The sequence below is a fragment of the Mustela erminea genome, chromosome 7 (genome assembly GCF_009829155.1).
Source record: "Mustela erminea isolate mMusErm1 chromosome 7, mMusErm1.Pri, whole genome shotgun sequence".
In the NCBI taxonomy this organism is placed as follows: Eukaryota; Metazoa; Chordata; class Mammalia; order Carnivora; family Mustelidae; genus Mustela; species Mustela erminea.
Window position 1 is genome coordinate 62,288,069 of NC_045620.1, and position 19,688 is coordinate 62,307,756.

The window sequence follows — 19,688 nt, forward strand, 5'->3', positions numbered from 1 at the left end:
ACACAGATAGATGGGACCCAGATTAGAATCTAGACATTCTGACTTCAACCCCCAGAGGCCTCTGAAGAAGTGTGCAATAGCCTCGTCCATACCATCAGAGGCCCTGGGATGGCTCTGCATATGGGGAAACCAAAGCAAAACACCAAACCAGACCTTCCCAATCAGGGAAAAAGCCCCTTGGGCAACGTTTCCAGGGCCTTGCTCCACCCTGTTCTCAGCCACAGCTGCTCCACCTTGGCCAAGGACTCAGTCTCAGGGCCTGCAGCTGGCACCCCACAAAAACACCCCGAAAGGAGTCCTCTGGCAGCGTCTGTGCCTGGCACCTGCCCCTCCCTGGAGGGCACCGTCATGTTCCGCTCCTGCTGTCGTCCCCCACCAGCAGACATAATTACCACGGCTCTCAAGCTGCCAGTCCATGGAGCCAAGAAGTAACATACTCTGTGATGGGCCCATCCACCCAGAGCCCTGGCCAGGCCCACGCCGGCCCCCACTCTCCTGCCGCGTCAGGCTTCTGCAGCAGAAATCACAGCTCTTCCTGCCAGCGAGGGCGAGAGGCTCTCCCACCTCTACCGAGACACCCGTTTGGAGCTGGCAGCATGCCCAAGCAGATCCCCTATCGTGGCTGCCTGCGGCAGAGCAAACCAAGGGCCAGACGCTGGAAGGATCTGTGCTCCTCTGCGACTCCCAGATGGAATCAAGCCCAAGAAGCACTTTCCTTCTTTTTTTTTTTTAAACAGAATGGTATCCTCAAACCAATTTTTCTCCCAACCGAATCTGAGCCTTACTGTTCTCTAAAATGACCGAATCAGAAGCCAGCATTTATCAGGACAAAACAAACCTGTCTTGAACATCTATAACATACCAGGCACCTGTGTGTTCATTTTCTGGCTTTGTCTGTTTAGCCTCATTTTACAGATGAGAAAACTAAGGAGCAGGGAGGGAAGAACCTTGTGGAGGCCACACAGATTATGAATGGCAAATTCAAGGCTCAGACTATTGGGTCTGACCCTGGATTTGACACAGTTCACCTGTAGGCTCCAGTCCCCAAAAGCTACCCATCCTCCCCACTCAGCACTAGGCCTTGGGAACCTTTTGGTTCCCAAGCACATGACACCAGCAGCAACTTCTCCACCAGCTGAATGAAACAGACCCACAGGTTCAGTCTGTCTCCACATATATTTTTATGCCTAGATGAGTATTTTTGAAAGGATCGAGACTTCTGTACTTCCTGGTTCTCCAACTGTTTGAGAAAATCAGACTAGTTTGATCCAGGGTTCTCTTAAAAACGAGAATATACACTTGGGCTTCAGCAGACTTGGGTGATTCATTCTGATACAAGGACCAGGATTTCCTCCTGGTCCCTGGATCCATCTCCAGGAGGTGGGAGTCCATCTGGGATGGGGGGCAGGGATTGAACTCATCATTGTATTTCCGGGGTCAAATACGGCCTGGCACACTACAGCTGCTCAAATGAGATGGGACGGATGGACAGACGGAGAAGCAAATGCGTGGATGGATGGATCGATTTTAACATGTCCCCAAACTAGGTCTAAAACACAAATCTTCAACCAGTTATCACTTGCATACCTTGCATTTCTGTGACAGCATTTGTAAGGATTCTATTTACCTCTTGAAAGATGGGGGGGGGCATTCCCTATTCATTCTAATCGTGCCCAGTTAGCCTATAACAAAAACCACATCCAAGGTAACAGCCCCACACTCAGGACTGCCTGAGTTCCAGACCACAAAATAGGGGCTGACATGCTCAGGAAACCCTCACACTCCCTTTCTCAGAGCAGCTGCTCTGGTGATCCTGGTGGTGGACAGCGTTGATGATTACGTCTCCTGGGCTGACTGTGCTGGGCCAGCTTTTACTGCAGCATAATGAATCCTGCAGGTATTAGGCAAAGCTAAGTAGTAGCCAAGGTAGCCAGCTGCTGTTCTAGAGGCTTCTCCCTATCAACTGTCGCCAAACCCAGGCAGTACCAAAGGGAGATGAGGAAAACCCTGCAGGTACCTGGAGGCCAGGCTGAGCCTCAGGGTCCGGCCAAGGGATCAGGTCAGGGATCTGACCGAAAATGGGACCCGCAGGGAAGGAGGGCATGAAATAGGAGCTAGAGAGAAGGCAGAGGCTGTCTGGTCACTCTGAGAAACACTCGGAGCCACCGAGGCCAGATCCAGATCTGGTCACTCTGAGAAACAGCTCGGAGCCACCGAGGCCAGATCCAGATCATAGGAGGAAAGCTCTGTAGAAGAGAAGCCAAAGCTCTCCCCTCAAGTCCTGAAGTTTCTAAAAGTGTGACAGGCTGGGTATGAGCAAGAGGAAACAAACCAGCAGGCCTTGGACGAGTGCCTCCTCCCAGCCCAGTGCACGATTTCCTCTGCTTAACAGGCTACAGGGAATTCCCAGGACACCGCCTGGCAAGCAGGCCCACACCCCAAGCTTTTGGGGCAAGCCACCAAGTCACACGGCCTCCGGGAAAAGGGTAGGAGCTGCTAGGAGGGAAACTGCATATTGAGGAAGACTCATCTTGGCTCCAAATGTGGGCCACCTTTTAGTAAAAGGCGATTCTCTACTCTGAGATAGGAAGAGGGCAGCTTAAAAGTTTGGGGTAGGGGCAGGGGAGATAATTTAAAGGAAAGGCATCTGAACTCTGCTCCTGGGCACCCAGATCAGGCAGAGGACACAAAAAATGGCTGGGGGAGGCAGAATCCAGCCTCAGCCCCCCTGCTGTCTCACGCCCATAGGCATGTCTCTGTTGGCAAAGCCCTCCCTGAGCCTCGTTTCATTTGATCCTCAAAATTACCCCCTTGGTCCTTCTACAGATGAGCAAACTGAGAACCAGAATAGCTCAGAAGCGGCAGAATCAGCCTGTGGTCCAGGGCTCGGGCTCCATGGCCCCAGCTTTTGGAAGCTATCTAGGGAGGCAGACGGGATTGGAACCACCGCTGTGAGGATTATTAATATGTGACCTTGACCAAGACAGATACCTGTCCTGAACCTTACTCTTCTCATCTCTAAGATGGGGAACATATTAGTTCAAGACTGAAACATATGAAATTGTTATTTTTCATATGGTTCAACATAAAATGACTCCCTCTATGAGATCATTGGCTTGGAATCTGGCAGAGAAAGGACAGAAGGAATGTTTCTGTTTTCACCTTTTTATCTCCCACCTGTCCTCAGCACGGGGTGTGTGTGTGGGGTTCCTGAGACAGGAGACTTCAGTGCCTTGTCATCTGAGGGTGTGGATGGGGAGATGGCTCAGGTGTGGGGGTCCGGGGGAGGAGGAGGTCTATGTCTGAGATTACATCATTAGAAACCAGGGCTCAGGGGCACCTAGTGGTTCAGTTGGTTAAGCCACTGCCTTCAGCTCAGGTCATGATCCTGGATTGTGTCCCACATCGGGCTCCCAGCTCTGCGGGGAGTCTCCTTCTCCCTCTGATCTCCCCTCTCATGCTCTCTCTCACTCTCTCTAATAAATAAATAAATAAAATCTTTAAAAAAAACCAGGGCTCCATCTATGATCAGAGCGAGGGCCCATTTTCTGCGAGAAGTGCACTGTTCTCCCATGAAGATCGAATCTGGTGCTCGGCGTTTCTATCTGCACCTTAGGCGAACCAGTTAGATGCCTCTCCTTGGAGTGACCACTTAGCCCCTCACCTGCATGACCCCACAAACCTTTCAGTACCCCAGCCGAGCTGAGGAAGGCTATGAGCTCTCCCCACCCCAGTCCGGTGTCCTAGCTCCTCCTGCCTACCTGCTGATGGACCCGTGGAGATAGAGGAAACCCACTGACCAAAACACTCATAGTCCAGGTACTCAAGGGAACATTCAGTTCCATCTCTTCAGGAACCTGGCTCGTGGGTGCTTGTTTCTTAAACTCCCACTTCCACACACTGCTCTCAGGATGTGCCAATTTAACAAAGTTAGTTCTCAACCTAGGGGGGTCTCCAGCTCCCAAGCTCCGAGGGGCCCCTCAGTCAGAGGGCTGAGACCCAGCCCTGGACTCCTCCCCAGCACGCCGCCACCCCTGGCTTCTGCAGCTCCTGCACAGCCCTAACCCCCTCCCCCAGACCAGTCCAGGCCATCCTTCTCACCACTCCCTGGACCACCCCTCTCTCCTTCACTGAGGCTCCACGGCCCATGCAAGCGTGCGTGTGTGTCTGTTTGCACACGGGTGCATGCTTGGCTCATCTTCCCGCCTGCCGTGGGGGAAACAGGTGAAAACAGCCAAAGAGCACTTCATGCAGGCTTCATCTGGCACGCGTTACCTCTCCTCTGCTTTCTTTTTCTTTCTTTTTTTTTTTTTTAAGATTTTATTTATTTATTTGACAGAGATCAAAAGTAGGCAGAGAGGCAGGCAGAGAGAGAGGAGGAAGCAGGCTCCCTGCTGAGCAGAGAGCCCGATGTGGGGCTCGATCTCAGGACACGGGGATCATGACCTGAGCCAAAGGCAGAGGCTTTAACCCACTGAGCCACCCAGGTGCCCCTGCTTTATTTTTCCATAGCACTTGATACTTGCACCTGGATATTGTAGTTCCTCATTAATTTCCTGTCCACCTCCCTCACTTGGATGTAAGCGCCACAAGGGCAGAGACTTTTTCTCTATTTGCTGCTGTGCTGCTGGCTTCTAGAACAGGGCCTGGCACAAAGATGATGATAATAAACAACTGCATGAACGAGTGAATTCCTTGAACAGGCAAACTTATCTCTGTGCACCATCTTGCAGGGGAAGACACTTACAGGGGAGTTTTAACTCGGAGGTGTTAGAATTGCCCATGGCCCTCAGCTAACCGTGGCAGAGCTGGAAGCACCTGCTCCTTCCAATCCCTCCCATCAGTCCCAGAACCAGCACAGGGCTGTGCTCAGCAGCCCTGAGCTGGTAATTGTCTTTGTAATCCCAGAAGAGGTGTTGGGGACTCCTAACTCGGGCCCCCAAATACAGCCTTGTGCACCAGACCCAAACCTAGGAAGTGAGACTCACCCTCACGCGGGGGCACAGATACAAGGACCTTGCTTCAGGGACGTCCGTGGTAGGCCAAGCTGGGCCAGGAGCTGGGCCAGGACCTGGCAGCCTGTGCCCAAGCCCCTGCAGCCCTACCCCACCAAGGCAGAAAAGGAAGGGCTTGGAGCTTACCATGGACTCACTGATGAGGAGCAGCAGGAGGGCTTCCTCTATATTATCCTTCGGGCAGTAGAGGCTGAAAAACACAAATGGCAGCCCCGGCTGCAGCACAAGGCACTCCAAGCAGCACGGCCAGCCCGCCACGCGGCCCTTCTGCCCTGGAGTCAGAAGCAGCCCTGGTAAGGTGACCCCCTCCTGCATAATTCACAGACACCAAACACCACCTGCAGCTCCTCCTCCAGCCCCAGAGTGGCCGGCAGGGTCAGAAATACTGCAGGTGCTCTGGGGGAATACATGCCCCTTCCAGCACCCAGGGCTGCATGACACAGCCAGGGCAAGGATCAAGGGAGAGCTGTTCAGATCCCTTCGTCAATTATTAAACAAATAAGAGAGAAGGTATATGCAGACGAGTAGGAAGGCAGGCAACCTCCAAATAATTTGACCTTTGGATGCCTTCTAGGATGTTCCTCTCAACCCCCATCCTGGAGACTGTCTTCCCTGGTCTATTTGGCTCCTGTGGCTACTGAAGAGCCTGCCTGAGAGTGAGCTGGGAGGCAGCTGGAGGTAAGCACAGGGCAGAGAGAGGGGACATCAGAGCCCCAAGTGTGGCATGAGACGAGCACGGTCCAGCGAGCTTACTTGTCTCCTTCATAGAGGTGAGGTTTCCGCAGGGCCTGTGTGATGAAGGAGTTCTCCTCCTTGCTCATGAACTCGGGCAGCGGGTGGGACAGGGGGCTCCAGTAGCACTCCTCACTCAAGGAATGTAGCAGGACCCCTGCCAAATGCTTGGCCGCCATCTGGCAGAAAGGGAGGAACTCAGACCCAGAATGCCCCACACCCAGCACCCAGCCAAATCCGCCTGCCCTGCAATGCACTGCCCTTTCGGAGGCCCATCACTCCACTCCATTGCCAAGGAGCCCCCTGTTCTGTTTCCAGCACTGAGCCCCTCCCACTCCTTCTATTGGCCTTTGATGGCTTCAACTTAATCTTCTGTCCTCTCCTAGACAGAAGGTTTGTCTCCTCCTCTGGCCCCACAGAGCCCAGCACAGCTCTGAGTATTCAGCACACCCTCACAGAGCACGAAGTGACTGGCACAGCCAGCGCTCTTGCCCAGATTCCTTCTTGATCCTTAATCACAAATTCTAGACTGAGAAACAGCTGTGGCTCTGATTTGAGCTGAATTAAAGCCTAAGAAGGTAGGCCTGAATTGGGGCAGGAAAAGGAGTCCAGATTATTTATTAAGTTCATAAACAACCTCTTGGGGTGCCTGGGTGGCTCAGTGGATTAAAGCCTCTACCTTCAGCTCAGGTCATGATCCCAGGGTCCTGAGATTGAGCCCCACATCAGGCTCTCTGCTCAGCGGGGAGCCTGCTTCCCTTTCTCTCTTTCTGCCTGCCTCTCTGCCTACTTGTGATCTCTGTCTGTGCAATAAATAAATAAAATCTTAAAAACAAACAAACAAAAAAATATCAATAAAAAAAACGAATCTGTAAGAGTTAGCCTACCACCCTGCTAGGGAGGGATGACATCAGACTTTTACTCTGATCTAACGCTAGGGGCTCTATGCAGTGCTGTGATAAGGATGCTGAGGGTGCTTCCTGGGGCTGGTGGGAGAGAATGCGGAGATTGATTAACAATGTCTGCCATGAGCACAGACAGGGAGAGGAAAAGTATGTAACATACTGTCATCCCTGATTCAGAGGCTGCCTGCTAGTGCTTTGGTAGTTTCCCACTGAAAGTGGCCCCCATATAAGCCAGCCACAGCCAGCACCCAGCCCCAAGGCCTCGCCGTGTTACCACTTTGAAGTTCTGAGTTGCTTTTGTCTCCACGGTGCGTAGGACCTCCCGGAGCTCTCTCATCCCTTTCACAATGTTCCTAAGGGAAAGACAGCAAAATCAGGGTCATTCTCAGCCTAGTTCCCACAGACATCGTCATCAAACCTGCAGACACAAGCAGGAGCCCGCCCATTTGAGTTTTACTTGAGAACACTCAACTAGAATGAAAGGTCAGAGCTATAACATCAGGATCCTAGAAGCCCAGGACATTGTTGATCAAAGAACAGGAAGGATCCCTCTCCCCCACAGCCCCCTTGAACCCTGGCTTCCAGTTGACCACCAAAAGGAGACCAAGATTGAGTATTTCAAACAAGACATCATTTGCCCTAAATTACCTTGTCAGACGTTCTGACTTGAATCAGCCTCAAATTCTCCATCTTCACCCAGTACACCTGGTCAATGCTAGAGTCCATCCATACCTCTCAGTGCCCGTCACCAGGGCCCTAGACCAGCCTGCATCACCGGGGGCCTGGATAACCACAAGGACCAGGCTTGACTCCCCCCAAACCCTGCCAGCCCTCTGGGCCCTGAAATAACTTGCAAGCTTTTTAAAGTATGACCCAGGATAAAAAATACATTTAGGCTGTAATACAGCACGCACATACTTTCCTTACATAAAACAGAAGCAAATTTCTTGACCTACTACTTAGCTCTACTGTGTGCAATCCCCTCTGGTACTTCCAATTTGATGTCTTGCTCTGTTTCTCTTTTTTTAAATGCTGGTTGCAGCCACTAAACTGATCTTGCGGCCCACTAGTGGGTTATGGCCTGTGGTCTGAAACACTGCTCCATGGCCCCTGGAGGTCTGTATGCCCAATATGCAAATGTCATCTATTATCACCTGCCCTCCACTCTCCCTCCCCCTTCCCCAGGCAAGGCTGGCCCCTTTGTCAGCATCCCCAGCGCTCACAGACTCCAGCCTAGGCCTTCATCTTGGCATCGGAGGGTTGGCGGCGGGTCTGCCCCTTGCCTCTCACCCATCTCGTCTCCTGCCACTCAGGTCCTTTTTGAACAACCCACCATATCACCTCTGTCAACTCTTGGCACAGACTCTCCCCACTGCCTTAAACAGCACTTCTGCACTCAACCTCAGAAAGCCTTTCCAATAACACTTCCTCCTTGCAGCCTTCCCAGACCCCTCCCCACCCTCACCCCTCTGGCCTGTCCCTCTTGCACCCTGTTAATTCCTCTTTCAAAGCATGACCTTGTGTGGTCATTTTCCACTTATGGGCTAAACCGTCGTACACTGTGCACTCAGAGGGCACAGTGTCTTGCTGTGCCCTCACAGGGCTCCTGTCTTGCTCCCGAAGCTCAGCACCAGCACAGCTACTGGTACACAGGTGCTCAGCAAATATTTGGGCCCTGCCCTTCTCCTTTGCTCTGGGAGTTCCCTGGATCTCAGCTCACAGCAGAGAACAGAGGCTGCCAGGTCAGGAATTTCAGAAATGGAAGACCACAGAGAGGTGAAAAGCCAAAGGCGGCAGCCAGAAAAGCTCCAGGCACCCTTCCTGCATCTTTCATGCACAGAAGAGATTCCTGGGAGCTTTGGGGTCTGGACCCATGAAAGGACAAACAGGCAGACCAAGTCGCTGCCTTCTGGGAACTCCTGGTTTCAGAGAAGAAAGCAAAGATGTGCCAACTACCAACATTATAAATACAGACCCTCATCGCAGGGCTGAGGATGGAGACAAAGACCCCAGGGACAGAGTCAGAGTCACAGTGACTTTCCCAGTCTGTCCAGAGCTTCAGAAGAACCAGGAGGGGCTCACAGGCCAGGGAACCACAAGTGCCCTCGGTGACAATTCAAGTTTGGGTGCTGCCATGGCACAAAGTAGCCTAAGGAAGGGGTCACCTCCGTGGGCTGTACACGGTGTCCTCCTCCAACAAACCAGGCCTTCAGTGTGGACAGCGTCTCCCAAACTTGTCATCTGCATCCCATGGTCACAAGTTCTGCCCCTAGTTGCACACTACCAATGGTCTTACTTAGCCAACACTTTTCTTTACATCTTCTTTTTTACTTTCATAGACGTATCTTAATCAAGAACACCTGGAATCATGGATTTGGTGTGTGAATTTTTTTCTTTTTTTGCCAGTAGAGATTAAATACAGAAGTACTTATAAAAGGTCAGTCTTGGGCGCCTGGGTGGCTCAGTGGGTTAAGCCTCTGCCTTCGGCTCAGGTCATGATCTCAGAGTTCTGGGATCGAGTCCCGCATCGGGCTCTCTGCTCGGCAGGGAGCCTGCTTCCTCCTCTCTCTCTCTCTCTCTCTCTCTCTCTCTGTGCCTACTTGTCATCTCTCTCTGTTAATAAAATCTTTAAATAAATAAAAGGTCAGTCTTTGGGGTGCCTGGGTGGCTCAGTGGGTTAATCCTCTGCCTTCGGCTCAGGTCATGATCTCAGGGTCTTGGGATTGAGCCCCGCATCGGGCTCTCTGCTTGGCAGGGGGCCTGCTTCCTCCTCTCTGCCTGTGTCTCTGCCTACTTGTGATCTCTGTCTGTCAAATAAATAAATAAAATCTTTAAAAAAAAATAAAATAAATAAAATAAAAGGTCAGTCTTTGTATCACTCAAAACCACCTCGTGTATCACCAGTGGTACAGTTTGAGACACAAAATATTAGACCACAGTTTCTCAAAGAGTGGTCCTTGGACCAGCAGCATCAGCATCCTGGAAACTTAGTAACAATGCTAACTCTGACATACACAAACACCCCCCCCTCCAGACCAGCTGAATCAGAAACTCTGGGGTGAGCCCAGCAATCTGGGTTTTATCACGTTTTCAGGGGGTTACCGTGGACATTCAGTTTTGAAAACCACCGGTATGGGTGATGCTTGGTGTCTTCCGGTTCTCCCGTACGAAGAAGCCAGTTTCCAAAAGGGACCACCTGACACAGAAACTCCAGCTTTTCAGCCAAATCCTAAATCTGCAATCTTGAGAAAGTGTAGCAGCCACCCGGAGTCCTTGTCTCCCTGCCCACAGGAAGAGGATTCCTCGCTGGCTCATAGTGCCATCAGGAAGGGGAACATGGTCGCAGCCCAAACACACCCAAGCATGTGGGACAGGCACCCTACATAGTAGTATTTTCCTTTCCCCTTTTACTTCAGGTCCTAAAGATCTTCTTAAAGTTTGTTTTAATTTGCCACATTATTTTGCTTGGAAGTCCAGGAGTGAATGAGTAGAGGGCAGAGAACTTGAGGGGCCTGAGGGGATCTCCCAGCCTTGTGTCCACCTGTCTCCTCTCACAAGCCCTGCCCCCACAGGGGACACACACACACAGGACTTCCCTGGGAGACACACCACACGCAGGGACAGACTGGGAGTCCCCAGGACCCCAAGTAGGAGGAGCCTGCAGCAGAGGCCCTCCAGTCCCACTGAGGTCTCTCCCTTAGAAAGGAACCCAGAAGGCACCTGGGAGGCTCAGGTGGCTGAGCAACTGCCTCCAGCTCAGGTCATGATCCCGGAGTCCCGAGATCGTGTCCTGCATCAGGCTCCCGGCTCCGAGGGGAGTCTGCTTCTCCCTCTGACCTTCTCCCCTCTCATGCTCTCTCTCACTCTCTCTCAATAAATAAATAAATAAGAAAAGAACCGAGAGTTGGACAGCTGGCCAGGGGTCAGGCCAGCTGAGGGGACCGCCCAGCACCAGCCGCCATCAGGAAAGAGCGACTAGACAGACTTCATGGGCTTCCAGAAAAGAGAAGAAATGGCTGGCTCTGGGAAGTCTGCAGGAGAGTGATGCCCTGGCAGCTGGGCCAATGGCCACAGGCTGGGCCAAGGGGCTGGGCCCTGGGACTGCCCCAGAGCCTTAGGGCCCAGAGACAGCCCATGGCTCCCAGGACCTGTGGGTGATTTTCCACTCTGTGGGCTCCCTGCCAGCTTCCTCCCTGGCAGCCCAGCTCAGGCTGCTACCAGGAGCCCAGAGCCAAGAGGGACCATGGCCTCTTTCTCCCACTCCACCTCAAGGTCTGTCCTCTCTCTGCCTTTAGTCTCTGCATCATCAGCATGAGGAGAGGGCGTCCAGACCACGCACTGACATCGCCTACAGGGTGCAGAGAAATGTAGATGCCCAGGGACTATGCCTCCCCCGATACACACACACATACACACACACAATGAAGGATTCAGAACTGCATTTTCACAAGATGCCCTGTCCCAAAAGTTGTGTAATTTTATTATTTCCAAATCCGTAAGGGATTCTGGCATCTAAATCAGCTCCCAGAAATCCTTTCGCAAAGCAAGTAATCACCCTCAGGCATCTTTTGGGTAAATCCCAATTTTTATGGAATGCCCATAAAGAGAAAAACCAACACAGAGGCTCCGGTGGCCAAGGCTGTATAGGGAGAGATTTGGGGTCCCCGCTGGCCCTGACCTCTTCTGAGATGTCGGGAACACTCCTTTGCCTCAGTTTATGCCTCCAGGGAACGGGAAATCAGGTGGGGTTTCTCCCACCAGCCTGAGCGAAAGCTCCCAATGCCAGGTAGAGCTGGGGCTCTGCCCAGCCCCGTGAGAGGGCGGCTTGAAAGATCTCTTTGTTTTCGGTCTCTCATGCTGACCTTTCAGAGCAGAGCTGCCACTTTTAACAATATCCAAACAGGGCCTCAGACCAACCCTGGCCCAGAATGAGGCTACATGTGGAGAAGCCAGGAAGCCATCGATCCCCCAACTCAAGTGAAGCCTGGCTGGCTGGGAACAGAAAGACAGAGATGTGCAGGCAGATATGGGTCATCAAGGGAAGCCTCCAGGTGGGAGATGCGAGGAGATGACAAGCCCCTCGCAGCCCCCTCTTCAGCAGTAGGCAGTGGGCAGATTTTCTGAAGTAGTCTGTCTTCCGCAGTCTTCACAGCTTCCAATGAGGCTGATACGGCAGGCTTTGTTCTCCCAGCGACCAGCACAACGCTTGACACACAGGAGGCACTCAAGAGATCACTGTGGAATAAATAAACTCCCATTTTCCAAAGGGAAAATGAAAGCCTAGTAGACACCGGCCTTTCCAGGCCACTGCTTATCCAAGGAGAGAGGCGGGCTTACCACAGGTACCAAGGCTTCAGACTTCTCTCCCTTTAAACTAAAAAGATTCCCGAGAAAGACAATGCTTGTCTTTTGACCCGGCAGGGTTATACTTTTCCTTTCCTGGCTGTGTGAACTCTAGGGCTCCTGAAATTCAGCTAAGTGACTCATCTTTCCAAAGTACCTACTGTGCACCCAGTGTCTGGCTGGTCATCAGCCCTGTTGACAAGAGACATTCAACGAACACTCGTGGAATGAACAGAGAGACAGAATGAGGAATGAGCTTGTTAGTGGCCCCGCGGGTTTAAGAACTCAGTCTGTTAAATCAGACACACTCCTGATTTATTCAGAGCCTAGCAAAGTGTTTTGCGTCCAGTAGGTCCTCAATAAATATTGTTTTGTTTTGCTTTTTGGTCTGGTTTGATCTGACACAGAGAATAAGAAACTGCGTGAAGTTTATGGTTGAATAGAATCTAAAGAGTCACTGGGGCAGGGAACCCCAGCCAGAAGCCCCCATTTCAGGGCTGGCATTAATGATGTAGGAGAGGTTTCTGGTCAGGGACCCAGAAGAGGACAGCCAGTTGGCAGATCCCAATAGCTGGAGGGTTGAATCAAGAGACAAAGTCAGGTGAAGTTCAAATACTTATCAGGCTGTTCACTCCTGCCACGGACCTGTAGCATCAGTTTCAAAAACTAAAGCTCTCCTCTTTGCCCCAAGTCCCAGAAAAGCCAGAAAAACACTTCCCTTGCAGGGCACTGAGGAAATCTGGGCAAAGAGATCTTTCCTGCCCAGCGAGCTGCAGGACGAGTAGTGAGTACTAACAATAAATACAGGCTGTGCTTTAAGAGAGCCTGGGAGAGTGTGTCCTCTCCAATGGGCCTCAGAGGTCTCCCTGTGCCCCAAAGAGTGACACAGGTCACTAGGAGGCTCTCCGGGGCTTCCATGTTGGATTCTGGCCCCTGAATCCCCCTTAGTGCAGTCTGTCTCCTGCCCTCCCCAGCACTGCAGACAGTGGGGGGCTGCTACAAGGCAAAATCCAAAATCGCAAAATCCAAAATGGGAGCTGATGAACACACCCCTCATGGAGTGGGGTGGGGGCAGATGCACAGGAGGCCGGACCTTCTAAGCCCCTCCCCCACAGCCATCTGCAGCCCAGGCAGCTTTCACTGCCTCTCAACTAAGCATCTCTCTGGCAAGGTGAAGCATGTGGCAGTTGCACACCCACACACACGCACACATACCCACACCCCTCAGCGAGGGAGAGAGCTTTTATAAGGCTGAACACTGCCAAGCCCCAGGAAACTCCCTCAGAAAGCACACACACACTCCCTTCCTATTGTTTGGTTTTGGTACAGTGAGCACATATTGCTTTAGTAATTTAAAAAAAAAAATTTTTTTTTTTAACGTGAACGAAACATCCAGCCCACCTGGTTCAATACACATGGCTCAGGCTCCCTCTCAGCCCAGAGCCAAGAAGAGGCTCTGCCGGTCTAGGTAGAAGGAAGGGGGAAAACCATGCCAAAGAGCATGGCCCCTTGCCCACTCTGAGGGAAGAAGCCTGCGGCTTATGTTCTTGTTTTGGGGAGCTGCCCAGAGGCTAGGGTCCTAGTGAGGTCAGGGCCCCAGACAGGGACAGTCGACCTTCCTGCTACTGCACTGCCCTGGGCTTCCCTCGTGCCTCAGCCCTGGAGCTGCTTCATGCAGAGGAGAACCAAACCTCCCCCTCAGCGTGGGCTCTGGGCCCGGCCCCATTGTCCGCAGCCACCAGAACACATAAGAAAGGTGCCCTCTCCTGGCAGCTGGCGCCTAAGGAACTACCTGGAACAAAGCTCCGATCAGAGTCCACGGCTGCCCTCTGGTGGCAGTGAGGGGAATCGAACTGAGGGTCTCAAACCCCTGCCCTCTGGAAGGGGCCTCTCTCAATTCATAACTTTCAGGTCCTGTACTTTCAGTTCCAGGTCAGTTAGGAACCCTGTCATCAGCTACAGGGCAAGTGACAGGGATGAACAATGGATCAATAGGGCAAGGCCTCTAGAGAAAAATGAGTGTCCCTCAAACCTACTAAGTCCAGAGGCACCTGGGTGGCTCAGTGGGTTAAAACCTCTGCCTTCAGCTCAGGTCATGATCCCAGGATCCTGGGATTGAGCCCCACATCAAGCTCTCTGCTCAGCAGGGAGCCTGCTTCCTCCCCTCTCTCTGCCTGCCTCTCTGCTTACTTGTGATCTCTGCCTGTCAAATAAATAAAATCTTTACAACAACAGCAAAACAAAACAAACAAACAAACAAAACCCCTACTAAGTCTAAAATACTTAGGCCCAGGTTTAACCACAGCCCGGAATAAAAGAGCTTTGGAGGTCAAGCAACGCCTGCACTCCCGTTTTGTACAGTGGAGAACACCGCACCCTCTAAATCCTGTCATATCCTCACATGGAAGGACGAGGCTGGACTCTGGGAGCAGGCACTGCTTGTGGCCATCTGTCCTCAAGAGAAGAGCACCTCAGTCCACCCAGGGCCCACATGGAAATGGGCCCCAGCTCTGGGACTCTGCCCAGAAGCAGGTCCCACCACCTCCCCTTGCTCCTCAGGCCCCAAGGGAAGTCTTCTAACACTGAGAAGCTCCTGGTCCCCAAGAGCCCACCGTATCCCAGCAGCACCCCCACCTCCCTGCCTCCCTTCCCTCCCTAGCATCCAGCAATGTCTGATGGCTACAACTGGCTGCTGACTGCCTGCTCTGTGCTGGGATGGAAGGTCCCTAAGGAGGGGAGCTCGTCTTGTTCCCCTCTTCAACCTCCATGAGTCAGGTGGGATGCCTGGTGCACGGTGGGTTCTCAGCGGCTACCTGTGAAATGAACGCTTGGGCTGTTCTCTGGTATTTGTTCCTTAGTCCCTCCCCCTTACTGGGCTACGACCTCTCTTTATGTGGGCAAGGCTTTTACCACCTTCCCAAACACCCTAAGAACCCCAGGTGAAGTAGAGGGGATTTAACCAACAGGAAATGGCTCTGAAGCCCTTAAAAGGCTTTTCAGAGCTTCCCTGGAGGAGAAGACACAAAGTCAGACATGGGAGTCCCACTGTAGCCCTGAACCTCTGCTTCTCACACCTCAGGCTAAGGCAGTGGTTCTCAGCTGGGGGTGATTTTGCCCTCTAACACCCGAGACATTTATCAACGTCTGGCCACATTTTTGGTTGTCACACTTGGGGCAGAAAGAGCTCCTGGCATCTAGTGGGCGGAGGCCAGGAATGTTGCTAAAGCCTACGACGACCTGATAACTGGCTCACAATGTGAACAGGTCAGTACCTAAGAAACCTGGATTGAGGTGCCCTTTTTTTCAACTTCCTAACAATAACAAATATAGAGAGAGAGCCATTGGAACTGGTGATTCATCTAGGAAGATGGAACTCTGACCTGAAGACCATAATGAGTAATTACGAGAGCCCACACCACTGTGGCGGGTGGTAGGCAAGGCCCGGGACTGTGGGGGCACAGACCTCGCTCAGCTCCAAGGCTTGCTGGCTCTGGGCAAGTTATTCCCCCTCTCCTTTCTTCAGGAAGCGGGGACATTAGTAGTTCTTCATGGGATTCTGCCTGGCAGGCAGTAAGTATTCAACAAGCATGAGCTACTGTTAAGAGAAAAGGGGGAAAGAAATTATTTAAAGTCCAGCCGGGCACAAGGGGCCACAACCCCTGCTTTAAAAATATCTTTCACGTTCCCGAGCCACCTCTGGGCTGGACGTGGGCACAGGAAATGGATGAAGGGGCTGAGCTGTTGACCACATGTCCCGGGGACTGCTGCTCAGCGCTCAAGCTTTCAAATGTTTGGGCTGTTTGCTTGGAAAGAAATGATTCAGTTTCCATTGCTCTTTATTTGGGAGGCACAGGGGGGTGGTGGGAGGGGAGAAGAGTCAGCATCCTCTTTCAGGATGAAAATCTGTGCTTCCGAAGGAAGGAGGAAGCAGGGTGGTGAGCAGAGCGACAGGACCAGAACAGTAACTGGAACTACTAGGGCTCTCCTAGAGGGGTGAGGGTTGGTTAATGCTCTGTCTGCTGCTGGCGGAAACACACACACACACACACAGCCAGAGTGGGCAGAACACAGACAGGGAGGAAGAGGCCCACTCGGGAGGGGTGGGACCAGCTTTGGGAAGAGGAGCCACCCACCATGAATGGTGACTCAGGGTCCCAGAGGAGTGGAGAGAGCCCTGAGTCAGCGTAGCCACATCAGTCCAACCACCACCAGGGCCCTGTCCTTCCCCCACACACCCCCACCCCACCCCACTGGAAACTTCACGGGTTTCAAGGCTACTCAGAACCAAAGCTGGATCCCAGTGGGTGAGGCAGGGCAAGTTACTGTACCTTGTTGAGGCTCCGTCCCCTCTCGAGTGACCTGGGGTTACCAGACTCCCTTCACAGGACACTGTCCCCGCTAAACACATGCACACAGCGGGTGCTTGATAACTGCCCTCCTTCCCCTACCCAATCCCCTGCCGGCTGAACTTGACAGTCACCTTAACCTTGAAAGACCTGCAGCAAGTGTGGTGTGGGGAAGGGGAGCGGGCAGCCCTGAGGGAACTGCAGAGGAGAGGGGGTTCACCGCAACACCCGCTGCGGTCTAAGCCCAGTACTCAAGGTGCTGTTCATTCCTGCCTCTCCTTGGACCCTCACGCCCGCCCTGGATACAGAAGCCTCCCTGCTCAAGGAAGCGGAGCCAGGGGTTGGGGGGTAGAAGAGGAACCCTCCCAGGGTTGCTGGGTGGTCTCACGCTCCCAGGGCCAGCCTTGGCGACCTCCAGATGCCTAGGGCACCCCCCCAAACTCTTCAAACCGGAAGCAGAGGCCACACCTACCAAGCCTGGAGCACACTTGGAGCAAAGGCACAGGAGGCAGAGCCCCTGGCGGCAGGAGCAGGGGAACATTACTCCCCACCCCCCCACCCCCCACCCCCAACCCCCCCCCCCGCCCCCCGCTTCCTGCTGCAGGCGCAGGTGGGGTCCTGCATGTGTAATCCTGGCTCTGCCCAGGACAGGCCACTTACATTCTCTGTGCTTCTCCTCCCCCACCCCCCCCACCCCACCCCCACAGAATGGGGACCCAACAACAGCCCCTACCAGAGGGCTGCCAGGACAACCAAATACACACGAGACGAAGTGCCAGCACGGGCCTCCCACAGACTCAGCACGGATCACACGATGAATATTTGTTAAACGCCAGACTGAAGGGCACACGGGATTCCCAAAGATCAACTCCTAGGGGGTACCACACAGAAGAGCACCTCTACCCTTCACACCTACAGGAGGCCTTGGGATGGACGGCCTCTTAAACACACAGCAGGCATCACTCAGCACACGTTTCTGTAAAGGGCCGGGGAGTCCGCATTTCAGGATCTGCTATCCACTGTACTCCGGGTGAGAAACAGTATGTCAATGGCACTGTGGCTGTGTTCCAATAAAACTTTACTGGCAAGCACAGGCAGCGGCAGACCATGCTGCAAAGCTTCTGCTGAGGGGGCATCTCGTCACATCTCCCCTCACCCCCGAGAGCAGCACCTGCAGACCCGAGGGTGCCCCCCACCACCAGGGCAGGGGCAGGGGTGGGCCAGGGCAGGAGCAGGGGCTGCCTGCAGCTAGGGGAAAGGAACCAAGCGGCAGCTGCCTGGGGAGCAAAAACAGGAACCAGCCCACCAGACCGCTGTGTCTCCGAAACTGAAGCTTAGCAACCAAAATAGGAAAGAAGAGCACAGACAGTAGAAGTGGAATGGGGGCAGCGTGCTTCCCGGGGTCCCCGGCATGTCTTCCAGTCCTGCACCTTCCCAGCCACAGGGTGGGCTGAGGAGCCCAGGACTCTGGGCCAGCCCCACCCTCAGAGGATAAGCCGCCTGGGCTCTCTGGGCCTCCTGGTCCATGTGTCCCAAACAGGGACACCACTGCCTCCCTGGCCTGACGCTAGAAACACTGAAATGACAAACACAAAAGGTGTCCAAGCCTGGGCCAGCAGCTTACCCAGCTGTGGCCTGCCACGAAAAATAATACAAACAAATGATAACAATGTCTCCGACTTTCCAAGCAGCTGAGATGGATCCGGAGCTCTGGGAGGTATTCTCACCTGGGAGCTGGATGACAGCCTGTCCTGGTGGGGATCCTTCCACCCTGTTCTTACCACTCAGAAGACAGGGAATCAAGCAGTATCCCCTAGTCTAACAGTGAGGGGAGAATGGAGACAGAGAAGGGGCGCACACGCCTCCTCCAGGCCAGGGGTCCAGCTGGGGCAGGACTGTCTCCCTCCCCAGGTGTGTACCTCTGTCTACTTCAGCCTGACAAGACGGGAACAGACCAGCCCCTAATATTCCTCTGGAGAGAGCAGACACCACACACACCCAGATCAGAGAGGCCAGATGTAACATGACCAGAGTCAGAAGCATCTCGGCCCCAAGAGAAACGTCCAGGTCCCACTCAGCTGCCAGCGACCTACCCCTTCTTCAGGTTTGTCACATAAGCGCTCTGGAGGGCGGCTTCCAGGAAGTAGGTGAGCTCATAGTCGACTGGGTGAGAGCCTTTCAGATGCCGTGACGTGGTGTTACTTGTGATCTGGGAAGGGAACACAGAGAGAGCCACTGTCTCAGAGTTCTCTATCAGAGGGGCTAGAGTGAAAGTCAGCCCTGGCGGATACGGTGGCCCCATCACCAGACCGCATCCCTAGACACCTCAGAGGCACGCCCTGTGCCACTCTCAGACCATACGCAACCTAACTGGCCTTCGTTTAACATACGTCTGAAACACGCTCTCCTCATCCAAATGCTGATACCCACAACAGTCCTGCAAAGCTGGTTTTGTCTGCATTTCATAGATGTGGAAACTGAGGCTCAGAATGTGACTGAGGTCACAAAGCCAGCACACACCTAGACCTTGAACTTCAGTTTGGCCATTTACAGGCTCAGGCTATTTCTACGACTTCTTGGTCTACTCACTCAACAAACCCTTGAAGGCCTACCATATACCAGGTGCTGACTCTGCCATGTAGCCATGGAAAGTCAGAATAGCCCAACGGCGAAGACCCCAGGTTCCAGGAAAACGTGAGCAGCAGTTGCGTTATTAACTGAATAGTCCTCAAGCCTCAGCTCTAAGAGGGTCACCCAGTCCCATAGAGATAGGCCTGCCTGCCCCTTGTTACCTCCCTTCCCTGATCCAAGAAACAAGTCAATGAGCTGTCCCCTTACCTTTAGAAGAGCTTCTTAAGTTCCTTGGAGCTTGGAGCTGGGTCTTAGGAGGGACACACAGCATTTCTGAGAATGCACAGGGTTTCACGGCCTGCCCTCCCCCGACCCGAGATAAGTAGCTCCCAAGGCCCATTTGTCTGCCCACTGCCACAGGGCCCTGATTTCAGCCCTGCACACCATCACAGCCCATCATTGCAACTCCCGACTGAATGGGAGATGACCTATTCCACAGAAGTTTTCTCCAAACCATAGGCAATTCCAGTGGGAAGGGCTCCTAAAACGCTGCTGTCTAGCCGGCATCCACGTGACCTTGGCAGAGGTCAACTCAAGCAGGCCAGGCCTCCCGGCCAACTTCTCCCAGGGAATGCAGCTCGAGTATTGTTTTCCCCGAGTCCCCCAGTCACTTCTCCCTTCCTTCTAAAATCCAACCAAGCAGAGGGACGCTAGGGTAGTGACGCTCAACAGGGATGTGATTTTACCCTCCAGGGACATTTGGCGTATCTGGAGAC

The 19,688-nt window shown here is 53.1% G+C and overlaps 1 protein-coding gene across 1 annotated transcript in view; it reads right to left on the reverse strand.

Annotated features, from left to right (window-relative positions):
• Positions 1 to 19,688, reverse strand: part of TTC7A (tetratricopeptide repeat domain 7A) — a 115,875-nt gene that overhangs the window by 64,036 nt on the left and 32,151 nt on the right. Inside the window, exons 5-8 of the mRNA XM_032351844.1 lie at positions 18,435 to 18,550; positions 6,927 to 7,005; positions 5,769 to 5,926; positions 5,142 to 5,205 (exon numbers count right to left, since the gene is read on the reverse strand). Coding sequence (XP_032207735.1) covers positions 5,142 to 5,205; positions 5,769 to 5,926; positions 6,927 to 7,005; positions 18,435 to 18,550 — 417 coding nt within the window. The remainder of the gene's footprint in view (positions 1 to 5,141; positions 5,206 to 5,768; positions 5,927 to 6,926; positions 7,006 to 18,434; positions 18,551 to 19,688) is intronic.